This window comes from Thunnus albacares, chromosome 8, assembly GCF_914725855.1.
Source record: "Thunnus albacares chromosome 8, fThuAlb1.1, whole genome shotgun sequence".
Lineage (NCBI taxonomy): Eukaryota > Metazoa > Chordata > Actinopteri > Scombriformes > Scombridae > Thunnus > Thunnus albacares.
Window position 1 is genome coordinate 3,639,079 of NC_058113.1, and position 15,095 is coordinate 3,654,173.

The 15,095-nt window shown below is 40.2% G+C and overlaps 1 protein-coding gene across 5 annotated transcripts in view; it reads left to right on the forward strand.

Moving 5' to 3' along the window:
• tsnare1 (T-SNARE Domain Containing 1) overlaps positions 1 to 15,095 on the forward strand; it is a 218,893-nt gene that overhangs the window by 31,094 nt on the left and 172,704 nt on the right. For all 5 annotated transcript variants that reach the window (XR_006404418.1, XM_044358493.1, XM_044358495.1 and 2 more), the window contains exon 3: positions 3,356 to 3,477. Coding sequence is in view for 4 of the 5 variants with exons in the window: in XM_044358493.1 (XP_044214428.1) it covers positions 3,393 to 3,477 (85 nt within the window). In the remaining variant the exon portion in view is untranslated. The remainder of the gene's footprint in view (positions 1 to 3,355; positions 3,478 to 15,095) is intronic.

Sequence of the window (15,095 nt, forward strand, 5' to 3'; positions counted from 1 at the left end):
GGATTATAAAGCACTTTCACAAAACATCAAAACATTATGTGAATATGTGCTGCTTTTCTGTTTTATACCAGTGTAAATTGTGATTTTTTTATTTTTTATTTTTTGACTTTCGGTGGGGAAAAAACAAGGTATATGAAGATGTCACACTATGTTATAGGAATTTTTCATTATTTCATTTATAGACTACACTATTCATTGTTGATTAAACAAAAATAGTAATTAAAATAACCTTTAGTTGCAGCCATAAAAGTGTATTAAGTATAAAGTGTATTAGACTGAATATTATGCAGATATATACATGTGAATTGCACATTAACATCACAGAACACTTAACACAAAATGATAAATTCTTAGTTCCTACATGCCTGGATTAAAAGATTATGTATCACATATAGACAAATTCAATTTTGCCTTAGACTTGGAATTGAACAAAAATGAAGCATGTGGGGAATTTTGGTGCATTTATCCTCCTTTTGTCCAGAGGACAGGTCAAGCTCTGATGACATCACTAAAGACGATGTCATCATGTGCACGAGTAACGGCACAGCAATAATACCTAATGTTTTTTTCTCTATGTTCAGCATCACTCTAATGACCTCAGTTTTCACTTGTATGAGCGACTAAGTGAACAAGCTGGGGCATTTATAATTCCACACATTGCGCAAGGGTAAGGTTATCCAAATGTGTGTGTGTGTGTGTGTGTGTGTGTGTGTGTGTGTGTGCAGACGTGAATGTGCATCCATGAGTGTGCATCCCATATGCAGATAGAGGTGGTGCGTGTCCACACTTCAGAGGGATGTGAGGCGCAGTCACTGGGCTTGAAATCAAGCAGAGTGAAGACTGTTTATGGACTGCCAAAAGTAATTAATCTCCCTTCTCTATGAAAATTAATCGGATTAAACGTTCTCGTGGCCCAGTGAATCTGTCTCGCTGTAATGTGCGGACGCTGAATCTCTCTGGCTGCTCTTCTGTCCCGCTTCATACCCATAACGCCGGTCCTATAGCCCAGATTCACTGGCTTCATCACAACAATAGGCTGCACAATGACTCTGGAGTGTAATCACATTCCCCTGCTTGTCTGAATGCTTGTCTTTCACGGTGGGGAAAAGAGCATTGGCCACTTGACCAGTATCAAATTCTGACCTTTGATGGAGATGCTGAAAGCGCTGAGAAAGATTTTGTTGATTTGAGTGTCATCTGTGTGTCTCTGGCCGCGGGTGAAACACATGTTCACATGATGATTTGACCTTTTCGGCGGTACTCGGATGAGTACTCTGTATCCTCCTTGCCTTTCCTCACGTAAGTGGATAGTGGGTCAACAACCTAAAGAAGCTGACTCTGAATTATGCAGTGGTTACTGCATTCTTGATGCCTTGAATCATTCCAACATTGACAGTACATAACATAGGCCTCACAGGAATACAAGTATACGTTAGATAGTAAGGCTCTGACATTATTATTGACATCTTCACTATGTGTTATGCTGGCAAAGTCATGCTCCATCATTTACAATTATGAGAGTTAAAAGTACACCACAGTATTGGATAGAACAACATTTCCTGTTCCTGTCAAGTTATAGGCTTAAATTTACTATTTGTCCTGAAGGAAGACTGCAATGTAAATATCATGGCAGCATGTGATTGGTAGATTGTCCGATATCATCCATGTGTGCCAGGTTGGCTGTTGGCTCAGGTGGTCCCACACTAAAAACAAGTGTAAGTTGAGCAATAAGGGGGCTCCAATAGTTCATCATAAGTTAGTAGCACCAAGCGAACACTGTGATTTACAACATACTTAAATTAATTTATAGTTCACTATTAAGAATTGACATATGACTCCGTTTTTTGACGATTGTTGTGGCCCCCATCATGGCAAATATCTGAAACCACTGTGGAGCTACCTTGAAGCAATGTTACATTTTTTTTTTTTACTTATCAAGAGCAGAAAGACAAACAAACAAAAAACAAAACAAAACAAAACAAACATAAAACAAAAAAAAAAAAACATGCAAGCAACCAGCCTTAAAGCAACTCCACCAATTTTCTGCATCAAAGTGTGTTTACAGGTGTCGGGGAGTACTACTGCATATGAGAAAGAAAAAAAAAAAGTTGTACTGTATAAAGCCTTTTGTGAAAATGGATTAATTGCCTGAAGTGATGTCACTTCAGTCAGCATTGGTTGGGGCCGGGGGGTTGAAAGTGACAAGGATGTGGAGTTAGAAAGAATCGAGGTTACCAGACCTCTGTAGCTCCTCATCTCTGCTGGAGGCTAGCAGCTTCAGGCTACATAAGCCGTTACTGGCATAAAACACCCCAATCTCTGACCAAACTGCCAGCGTTCAAGTTGCTTTGTGGGTAATGTAGGCACCAGGGAGACAAATGTCTCTGGTTCTTCTGTATCCATTTTGATAATTAAAAAAACAAAACAAAAAGAAAAACATTCCATTGTGAGTCCAACGATAGTACAGGAGTGCAATACTAAATCTGTGGATCACTCTTTGAATATACCAGTATATCAAAGTGTTATAGCTAACATTATAGCACTCCTCACACTCCAGCCATACCGTACCAGCCATAAATGTGTGCATCATAAAACTAAAACAATCAGTAAAAAGGGGCTTAAAAGACCCACCTATAGAGCTACACAGTTGACTCTCTGATTTCAGTACTGTGAGTGACCTTTACATTACATTAAACTCAGTCAAAGTCAGTTAAAGTCATTTGAGTCTATGTTAAAACCATAAACGTAATTCACAATTATTAAGGTGGGTGTCAAAAATAACCTGTAAGATACAATATAAAAAACTAGATTAGCATTAGGTTAGCTTGCTTGTTTCAGCATATCACAGTAGGTTATAGTAGCTGCTGCTTGGTTATCCCTCTTTAGCTCCATCTAGGTTTTTCCTGTTTGACCAAACTAGGATTTACTGGCTCCATTAGCTCACAAAGATGGCAGCTGGTAGTACACCATAATCTAGGCTTCAGAATGTCCCTTTTGAAAACTATGGGTGATGTCAAAGCTACTCTGTAAATGTTTTTCTACAATCCATGATTGGAGACAAGCAGGTTATTTGCTTAGTAGGCAACAATCCTGTAAGGAAAACATGCTCAGTTATAATCACAGCATTGATCCACATGGGACTGAACTCAGAGGAGCTAAAACTTCCATTACTAGCTCTCCTCTAGTAAAGCCATCTGTGCAGGGCTTACATCTACAAAGACATTATAGAAATCATGTTTTTTTTTTTCCTTCACTTACTGTCAGTACTGTGAGCGCATTCATTTTTAGATTGGCAGGGCAAAGTGGAAATAAATTGTGTTTCCTTGTTTTATTCTAGTTATTGTTCCTTCCCCAGGCACCTGCAGCTGACACACCACCAACCATCAGGCAGAATGTCTTACGGGTCCATTGACGGAGGCTCCTTTGGCAGTCGTAACCCATTTGGAGGTCCTACGAGGCAGGGCTACCAGCCAGTAGGTAAAGACAAACAGATTTCTTTATGATTTCATGAAAATATATTTTTATGCTTTCCTTTAAAATATTCTACCTATAGAATTTAACACCAATAAATGATTACATTAGATTTAAGGCATTAGCATAATCATCATATACAAATAAAAACGTTGCCAAGATAATTCTCCTCTACCATCCTCTACATAATATATGACATTACATGGCATCCGCCTTTAGTGATGACATCTACACTGTAATGATACCCTCTTTCAGTTTGGAAAGAAGAAAATTAGGTGTGGTTTACAAGGAGGGGGAGCGACCCCCCCCCCCCCCCAAAAAAAAATGTATTAGTGCATCTTTATGTATATTTATGTAAAATGGAGATATTTCCACCAAGTCCAAATTTATGCACAATATATTTGCACGGACCAAGTAGCAAGTAGTTCAGTTCTTTCTGAATGAACACAACATTGAACACAACAAGTACAGCTGAGGCTCATGAGAATGTCATTACTTGTGCAGGTATTCAGTAAAGTATCATGAAGTAAAGTATTGGACAAAATTAAATTTTGACCAGATGATAGCACTAGATGAAAAATCTGGAATTCTAGGTTATTACAGTTCATCCCCTGGGGAGCATGACTGTGTTTACCAAAAATCAAAGCAATCCATGCAATTGATGTCGAGGTAGAAAAGTTAAGTTAAAACTAAATGAAAAGTCAGAGGATCACCAAAGTTGTTACAATTCACCCTGAGGAGGACATGAATGTGTGCACAAAATTTCATGGCAATCTGTTTGTCTACTTTAATATTTCACTCAGAACCACAAATGTAAACCTCATGGTGGTGCTAGAGGAAAAGTCGGGATCACCTGTCAATAGGAATGATCGGAACATGAATGTCTGTACAAATTTTCATAGCACTCATAGTTGTTGAGTAGTTGTAAGAAATGGATTGAAGGAAAGCAAATGAAATACAATCAGAGAAAATACTATACGGTCAGTTTGAACATTTTGCATTGGCAGAGAGCAGATTGATGATTCATTCAATATAAATGTTCCTTTGTTATGTTGAAAAAAATGTAATCCCAATGGCATTAATTGTCTTACAAAATGTATATGCTTTTGCAAATAACTTGTATATGTACATGACTGTATTTTTTTCATTTTAGGAGACAGTGTTGATAGGAGTAAACACATTGGTCATTCCCTACACTGACATCTTGCTGCGACAGTTTCAGTATTGATTCTATTTTCTCTGTGTGTGGCACACAGATTTCAGATCACACAGATTTGGTGATGTTGAATAAATATTTAAACAAGAGAATTTATGGATCAAGACTGACGACAGTGAGTGCAGGAAAGTAAAATTATTACTCAACTGTAAGAAAAATAAAGAAAACGACAGTGTAAATACCTTCTATACTGAAGTTTTGCAGAAGCTTCATATCTTCAACTCCCAAGAGTGAAAAAAGCAGCAGCACTTATCCCAAAGCATGTGTTATTAATATCAGTTGCAAGTCACGCTGTGACTTTATGAAAGTTTGCATGAATTTTAGTAGTCACACACTTTCCTACTTATAAACAGGTAATCAGTCAGTCAGTCAGGTGTTCCAGTGCTCACAACAGAGTTATTATTCATAAAGAAGAAATGAATAATTCAAACAATCAACACTACATGTACATGAGTAAATTATACATACAGATACAGTGGCTTGTACATTACTTCTTTGTCCACCCTCTTCCAGTTCATAATCATTGTGACAGTTTTTTTATATGTATATTTACCTATGTGCACCAGTCATCTGTGTGTGTGTGTCTGTGTGCGTGTGTGCACTTGTATAAAGGTCACAGGCTTTTATAAGGGTTAAGCAGTGTGAATAGCAGCTTCATTGGATTTGATCCTCTCACTGCTTTCATTAGCCTTGTAATGGGGTAGGAGCAAGACTGAGCCCCTGAGGCAAAACATGTTCTAAGCCAGACTGGAGGTGTGTGTGTGTGTGTGTGTGTGTGTGTGTGTGTGTGTGTGTGTTTTAGAGAGAGAAAGATAGACAGATGGAGAGAGACTCAGCAGACACAGAGTAAAAGATGAATAGATGGTGAGGACAAGGAACTAATGTGTCATGTTGTGGGCAGGAAAAAAAGCCATTTGTACAACTCTGAAATATCCATGTGCATTGAAGAGAAACAGAGAAATTCTAAATTGTATTTTTGTGTTCAAAAATTTGTGACATCATTGGCCAAAATGACACACACCTCAAAATACACAAAGTAATTCACCAAATGCATTCGAGACAATTTCAAAGGGTGTCTAGCAATCATATAATAGACCACTGTGTCTTTTTTAGAGCCAAATATTCAATGAAAAAGAATGGGAACAGTGTTTCTGACTGTTCATACATATACTGTGGGCCTTTGCAAGATGCCATAATATGTAAGGCCTTAAATGAAATATACATTCTGCATATCTCATATAATAATTTTAGAATTTTCACTTGATATTTAATTCCAGTGGTGGAAGAGGCATTATATGTTTTACTTAAGTAACAATATTGCACTATAGAAATACTGCATTACAAGTAGAAGTTTGACATTAGAATATTTACTTAAGTAAAGGATAACGCAAACTACTATATTATTGTTGAGAACTTTAATATGTGACAATGGATCATATTTTATAAATTGATTTATAGGTTTTCAAGTAAAATGTAACTCTTTAAAGTAAGTAGTAAATGTAATTGTAAGAGAGATCTAATGGAGGAAGAACATGTGCCTCTGAAATGTGGTGGAGTAAAATTATAAAGTAGAATGTTCAAGTAGCATGTACTTAAATTATTTCCATTATTGGTTAATGCTGCATTATGGGAATTCATTTTACACTAGGGCCAGAAATACTCCAAAACAAAGTCATAGAACCATAGCCATTGTCATAACTAACAATGGTGACTCCTTGTGGTAGTATCAGATACAAACACAGGCTAATAGATCCATCCCCTGCATCAGAATCAGAATCTGTTGATTAGCCAAGTATGTGTCTTTATGATTCTTCGTTTGGATATTATATGTCAGCATAATATAGCCCATTCAATCAGCATCTGTTTTATTAACTAATGCAAGCATACAAATACAAAGAATGTGTCTATGTTGCATTTGCTCCCACAAATGCAACATAGAAGAATAAAAATAGAACAAGAGTAAAGTAATAATAATAGTAGTGGCTATTATGAGTAGTATTCCACGATAACGCAGGGTGTTATTGTGCTCGCACACCGTGCGAGTGAAAATTATTAGTAGCCCGTTGATATTAATGATCGTCTGAAATTTTAGCATTGGCGCTCATAATTTTGCAGTGCCCATGCACCACTGCTGAATGAATATTGGGGAAACACTGTGTTGTTGTTTTTGTTTTTGTTTTTTCTCTTCCTTCAGTCCATCAAGTGCAGAGTTGTTCATGAAAGAGCTGGGTCTTTAACTCATTTCACCACTGGGGAACTACAGAAGAGAAGAGTCTAGCTAGCGACTTAGGGCCCTGTTGTGGTGGTGGTACCAGGCTCCTTTCATTGGCAGAGCATAATGAGAGTGAGGAAGCGTAAACCTGACTGAGGGAGTTCATGTAGGCAGGAGCCGTTTAGATTGCTATTTTGTAAGCGAGTGTCAGGGTTTTGAATTTGATGAGGGCAGCAACTGGGAGCCAGTGGAGGGATATGAACAGTGGAGTGACATATGCTGTTTTGGGCTGGTTGAAGACAAGGCATGTTGCTGCATTCTGGGTCATCTGTAGAAGTTTGAATGTACATGTGGAAAGACCTGCCAGTAAGGAGTTGCAGTAGTCAATGCGTGATATTACAAGAGCTGGTACCAGGAGAGGTGCTGCATGCTCAGACAAGTAGGGTCTGATCTTCCTGATGTTGTACTGGGAAAATCGACATGACCGAGCAATTGAGGCCACGTGAACCTTAGAGATAAGTTGGTCATCGATCATGACACCCAGGTTTTTGGCAGACTTTGTGGGCATGAGTTGGGTTGATTTGATCTGGATGCTGATTTTGTTGTATAGAGGGACTGGCTTGGATGACAAGGAGCACAGTCTTAAAGAGGTTGAGTTGAGGGTGGCATTCTTTCATCCATGCCAATATATTGGCAAGGCATGAAGAGATCCAAGTTCAGACTGTGTGGTCTTTTGGTGAGAACAACAGGAAGAGCTAGGTATCGTCAGCATAGCAATGAGTATGAGAAACCATGGGCGGGGATGATTGTGTCAAGTGAGGTGGTGTATATTGTGAAAGAAGGGGACCAAGCACTGACTCTTGAGGAACCCCTGTGGATAAGCCATGCGGTTTGGACACTTCTCCCCTACAAGATACTCTAAAATATCTCCCTGAGAGGTAGGACATGAACCAGTGGAGGGTGGATCCTGAGATACCAAGCTCAGTGAGTGTGAGAGGAGGATTTGGTGGTCAACTGTGTTAATGTGCTGCTCAGCGTGCTCCTCTTTGGCTGCTCTAATTCGTTTCTTCAGCTTGTACTTGGCCTACCTTTAGAGGTCCTTATCTCTGCCCCTGTAGGCCTCATCCTTGGCTCAACAGAGCTGTCTGAGCTCTGCAGTAAACCATGGCTTGTTGTTGTTGCACTTGACCTAGGTCCTGGTGGGGATGCAGATATCCTCACAGAAACTGACATGAGATGATACAGTGTCTGTATTCACTCACTCATTATATTCATTCCTTCACTTGTCCATCTTTTCACAGTTCTCACCACAGGCTTGGCACATCTGAGGTTCTACCTGTATGTCAGGATTAGGTGAATTAAATAGTGATTAGAGAGACCCAGTGCTGCACAGGTAGTAGAGCAATATGAGTTCTTAGTAGTTGTGTAGCAGTGGTTGAGTGTACTCTGTTCCTTGGTGGGACAGGTAACATGCTGTCTGCTCACGGCTCAGTTTGGCCTTGTTAAAGTCACCTAAAACAATAACCATGGAGTCTGGAAAGTTTTTTTCTATTTCAGTAATTTGTTCGGCGAGTTGTGTTTGTGCTGCACACACACGTGTGTGGTGGGACATACACTCCCATGGGAATGAATGAACTGAATTCTCTCAGGAGTGAAACAGTTTACAGTTTATGAAAAATGATTCAATGTCAAGAGCATTTTAACAGTATCAGGACATTGTTGCACCATCCATCGTTGACGTGAAAACATTCTCCTTTGGTCTTCCTCGCAGTCCGCTCTGTGGAGTTTCTGTTCGGGTAGACTCACACAGCCAGGTCTCAGTGAAACAGAAATCAACAGAGAGAAAAGTCCTTTTTTGAGTCCTAGTCCGTCAATTTTGTATGCATTGATATGACCTGGGAGCGGTGGGATAAATGAGCTGAAATCAACATATACAGTAGACAGATGTGGACTCTTCTGACTTTAGCCTTGTGTGACAAAATCAAGAATGACTTGCAGCTTGACTTTGACTTTAACACCAATGACTTGTGACTTCACTTTTGACTTGGAATGACTTCCCCAAGCTCAGAGATTAGACATAATGTTAAAAAGTATACAGTGGATCAATTCCTAACAATGGATAGCCACTGGCCAGCCCCCTTGGATGGACAAAAATAAATTGTTGTCTGGATGCTGTAGCATAAATTTATCTGTAACATAACTGCACAAAGCTGCCAGCTAATAGCTTATTGCCCTTCTATAACCAGAGGATGGATGGTAAATGGACTGCACTTACTGTATATAGTGCTTTTCTACTAACAAAGCGCTTTACAATTTTTGCCTCTCATTCACCCTTTCACACACACTCACACACTGTGGCAAGGAAGAGCCGGGGGTCGAACCGCCAACCCTGCGCTTAGCAGCCTTTACAATTAGAGGAAAACATTATAAAACAGACAGTCATTGTTAATGAAATAGCCTTATGACTGCAGTGTTAAAGTCTGGTGGCTGGTTGTAATGTAAGAACTTGTGACTATTCCCAGGGCTAGTTGGTGAACTGCGGCAGCTGGCAAGCTAACTGCCAACTCACCAGCTGGCCCAGTCGGGCTAGCGCTAGTCAGTCAATAGCTCCTGGAGAGTCTCTCTACTTTACCTCTATTTTTGTTCACTTCCCCCCGGCATTTTGTTCTATAAAAAGTTATTAAAGAGGGAAAGTAAAGCTCTCTTTAGCTAATGGGCTTGCTAACAGTCAGTTGGTAAATTAGCTCACCCAGTCACCAATGGGACAATTCACACTGTTGATTCAAAAGACATATTTGTAAGATTGCCTCCTGTCTCATAACTGTCTGTATACCATTGTTATTTTGTTAAGTAGCTTTTAGTCTGGTGAAAGAATGTTAAATAAAATTGAATTGTTACAGTTTATTTTTCAACTTTGGATGCACTCGTTCTCTGTCCCCTCAAAGGTCAGCTCTGTCAAGAGGACTTACTATTTGTCAACGGTGCAAATTTGCAGGTAAAAGTTCCCCAAAGTTGAACTGGATGTGAAATATTTGCTCAGATTTACTTCACAGCAGTGAGTGGAACCACTGATCACTGTGATTCCATTGGAATGAATTGAATTTGCAGGTGTGACCAGGCCTTTACACAAAGTTATCTAAGATGGCCCTTTGGCTTTATCATCAGACTCAGTCCTACTAAAGTCATTATTGTTCTTATGTTTTCTGGGTAGAATTAAGTCTATTTCTTTCTCACTCGTACTAGCTACTCACACATGCTGGATAATCAATATGGCTGTTAACTATGTAAAACTATGTTATTTGTATTGTACTATGTATACAGAATGTATGTTTATAGCAATCACATTTGACACTCGAAGGGAGTAGCTGGCACAAGTCATTATGCTGCAAGTCAGATACATAGTAAAGGAGGGAGGGAGGATGTGACAGAGAAAAAACCAAACATCACATATGCTTTTTGCCTCTGGACTCCCATATATTGTACTCAAATGTGTGCCATGAAATACTACCTTTCACTCAGTCTGACAGTCAGCCTCTCTCTCTGAGTCTTCTCTATTGTGGGCAGACAGATGGGAGTCTCAGTCACCAGAAAGGGGGTCTTTGATCACAGTGAAGCCTGGGTACATTATGAGGGATATGAGTGGTGGTGGTGGTGATTGTGAGGGAGGAGGAGGAGGGTGGGGGGTGTTAGAGCAGGAGCCTGTCAGATTTGCTGTCTGTTGCTCGAGCTGATCTGAAGGGGAGCTCAGGAAATGATCAAAGCCCAGGTTAAGTCTCTAATAGAGCTGTCGTTTAGGCTAATCTCTCTCCTCCCTCTCCCGGCAAAAGCTCTCAACCCTTCACCCTGCACTCTGAGAGGCAGCGTGTCACTTCCAACACAACCGAGTGTCTCATTCGAGATGACAGGACAACATGGTTTTGATATCAACACATATTGACACGCCATATGTTGTTCATAATAAATGCTGCATGGAAAATGAAAGGGTGCGGCAAAACACTATTTTAAGCTTGACAGTTTGCACTAGCGGTCACAGTATGATAGTATTACCATTATGTAGTTTGTTTCAGTTTAAAGAAAGTTGTTAAAAGTGATTGAGTTCAAATCACCAAAGTCCCTCCCAATTCACCGTTTACTTCAGCTGTGAAATGTGTTGACTTTCAACAGTGAGTTGTGAGGATGTATGTCTACAGGGTGAGAGTTAACTTGTAACTTTTGTGTATACAATAAAGATTTACGTTTTGGGCACAAAAACAACTTTGTTAGAGTTAAGGAAAGATCATAGTTTAGGTTAAAATTACTACTTTGTTAATCGACCTTTGTTATCATGGTTTCAATAATAATCACTTGGTTGGGAGTGATAGTGGGTATGGTTAAAAGAAACCAATGTTGACTGTTGGTAGGAAATCAGAAACCAACAATGGTGTCCTGTGTTTAAGTCTCTATACTAACATCACACTCTTTCTGCCAGACAAGAGTCATAATCCCTATGGCTGCTAGAGGATAGTCTTGAATCCTGACATCTTTGGAGAAAGTTAAGCTCAACCTTTTGTACTCCGCCCCTACTTTTTAAACCAAATGACTAAAATGGTATAACCAAAATAAAATGGCACTAGCTGCTGAACGACATTGATTCTCAATCCAACCGGTCAAAGCAGATGGCTGCCCACCAAGAGTTGGGTTCTGCTTGAGGTTTCAACCCATTAAAGGGGAGTTTTTCCTTACCGCTGTTGCCAAGTGCTTGTTCATGGGGGAATTGTTGGGTCTCTGTAAATTAAAGAGTACAGTCTTGACCTGCTCTATGTGAAAAGTGCCCTGAGATGACTTTTGTTGTGATTTGGCACCATATAAATAAAAATTGATTGATTGATTAATAAAAAGTCTACCCAGAAAGGCAACTTTCTTGGGTTAATTGGATGAGGTTAGCACAAAGTAGAATTTCACACCGTTGTAGCCATACTGGTTGCATGGCTCTATCACAGTATTTTTGTTTTATTGCCAATCAGTAAATGTAAGCATGCTGATGTTAGCCTCACAGAGCAATTGCTATGCCTATTGCTTTACAGACTTGCCAATAGATAAGAGATGTATGGTGAAGATTGGACTGACGATTAGGCATTTTTTGTTTATTATCAATGAATCAGCAGATTATTTCTTTGGTTAATTGATGAATTGTTTTGTCTATCAACTGTCTAAACAATTTATGAAAAAATGCAGATAACAACTTTGTAGAGGTTACATCTTCAAATTACTTGTATTGTCTGACCAAAACTCCAAAACCCAAAGGTAATAACATATGACAAAGAGAAGCAGAAAACCCTGCCATTTGAGAAGCTGGAACCTCAGAATGTGTAGCATGATTTCACTATTTTTGATTGAAAAATGACAATTATCAATTATCAAAAAAACTGTCAATTATGTTTTCTGTTGATAGACTAATCCATCAGTCAACTAATCATTTCAGCTCTAGATTGAGCATGAGTTGTCAATTGGACATTGTTGTATGTATACATGCTATATTTGACTTCCTTGTGAGGACAGTAAAACCTGATGGCAGGAAAGCTGTAATCCTTGTCATTGCTTCACAACAGCATTCCATCCCTCCCACATCCACTATCACAGTCACACCTGGTTGTCTGCAGAATACAACAGAGTGCTGGGTGTTAGACCTGACCCATGGATGTGTCCACATTGTTAGTTCCCTGTGATGAGCTCTCTGGAGACATAGCCCTGCTTATTAAGCTCAAATGAGGCTAGAGGGCGAACTGGGTGTGACAGGGCTGTGATGAGCACTTGTTCCTCCAGCTCCATGCACTGCTGATGGGCATTAAGTGGCCAAAGTAGGCCATGTGTTATAGAGCCACGCATGGATTAATGGACCAACTGAGACGCCATTGATCTCTAGTCCAGCCCTCTGTGACCCTGAATCCTCATATGAGCTCTTTTGTTGACTTTGGCTTGACTTTGGCTTATGCACCTTATCTCCAAATAGCTCTGTAGTTGCTGATACCATAAGGTACAAGGCCAATCTGTGATGCATTGTGAAACTGTGTAAGGTAGACTGCAGTTGTTTTACTGACAATGACAAGCCAGCATTCTTTTAATCACTCAGTAATCTCATGGAAGTGTGGAAAGTATCTGGGAAAATGAAAACATCCTCAAGCAGCCATTCACTTGGAAAATACTTGTCTCAAAAACAAGTTATATAATTTTAACAAAGGCCTAAAGTCTCCACATTTTCTACATGTTTTATATGTAGAAAATGTTTTTTTTCTATGCAAAATGAATCTAACCACACTCATGGAAGTGCAGTGGAATGTAACTTACTGCATGAGTAGTAAACAAAGAGTCTGTTGAAAGTGCAAACTAATTTTTCAATTGTTACTGCAGTGGTGTTTGTGTAATAAATACAGGCTGTTCTATGTACTTTGGGGTCAATTTGAGAAAATAATAAGCCATGTTTAGCGCTGAGTTTCTGCTGAACAAATGACACTACTTTTTCTTAAGGTAGTGTATACTAGTGATTCTCAACTGGTGGGTCGCGACCCAAAAGTGGGTCACGGACCTGTTCTGAGTGGGTCGCGGACAACTGGTCAAAAATAAATTAATGATATTTAATGCGCATCTGATGTTGGACTTGTCTTTTATTTTGAAAAAAAATTATTTTGACAGGCATGCGTCAGAGACATGCAGCAGTCTCACGCCGTGGCCATGGTGACCATCATTTGATTGACGTTCACTTTAAGTTTGTGTTGATGTTTGGAGGCAAGATGGCGAAGCGCAAATATGACCCAGAATATTTAAAATGTGGATTTTTGTAGATTAAGGATAAAAAGGGACAGAAACCCCAGTGTGTTATATGTAGTGAAGTGCTTGCAACCGCGAGTATAAAATTTTTGGCTTCCAATGATTATGAAAACAAGATAATCGAGATAAAACGATTGTTCTTTATTATTGTAATGATTTGTAATGATGCTCTCATTTTGTCTTGTGTTGCAAATCTAGCAAACTCCTTTCCTTTAAGCGGTGCGCTTTCGCTTCTCCCTGAACGCCTCCGACAGGCGTTGAGTGTCTCTGTCCACAGAACTGGTCGTCTAATCTGCCCTCGCCAGGCTGACTGACAGTTGAAATTTACTGAACCAAAATAGTTTTCATGTCGGCTCTACAGGAAGAAATCAACAGTGTTTGTACTTATTGATCCATTGGTTTTATTTCCTCGCCCGCTGTAGTGAGTGAATCTGCCTGTAGTGAAACCGGGGCTAACCGGTGTTTCCTCCACAGGCTCCACTTCACTCAGCTGTCCGACAGACCCATTGATTCTTCCCACTTTAACCTGAATAACAAACCGGGGCTCGGTGCTGCGGTTGGATCCAAACGGAGAGCTGGGGCTAGCTGGGAGGCTAGTGGAGGCTAACTGGCTGTGCTTCTCTCCGGTCTGCCATGACTGCTCTTCGCCGCCAGGCCCGTTTGCGCTGGTGTTGGCAACATGTGCACTGGAACCTGAACATGTGGAGGAACTTTATGTTCAGCGATGAGTCCAGAATCCGCCTACGGCAGTTGGATCATAGGATCAAAATGTGGAGCAGACGCAGAGAACACTATGCTGATTGCTGCACCGATAGAGTAATATCTTTTGGTGGAGGCAGTGTGATGGTGTGGGGCGGCATCTCCCTCACTGGAAAAACGAGGCTTGTCATTATTGGAGGCAATCTCAATGCAGAGAGATATCAATGTGAGACTCTGCAACCAGTGGCAATCCCATATCTCCACAGTCTGGGACTGAACTCTATGTTCCGAGATGACAAGATGACAGATGACAATGCTCGCCCCCACAGAGCAGGGTTTATCAGAGACTACCTCCAGAATTTGGGAATGAAGAGAATGGAATAGCCTGCCAGCAGTCCTGACCTCAACCCCATTGAACACTTGTAGGATCAGCTTGGGCGTGCTGTTCGTGTCAGAGTGACCAACACAACCACGTTGGCTGACTTGCGACAAATGCTGGTTGAAGAATGGGATGCCATCCCACAGCAGTGTGTGACCAGGCTGGTGACCAGCATGAGGAGGAGGTGCCAGGCTGTTGTGGCTGTATATGGTTCTTCCACACACTATTGAGGCTCCTGTTTGTTAAATGGATAACTTGTTGAATTGCCAATATGTCGTGTTTCTTCAAACTTCAATCAACCAATCCACCAAACA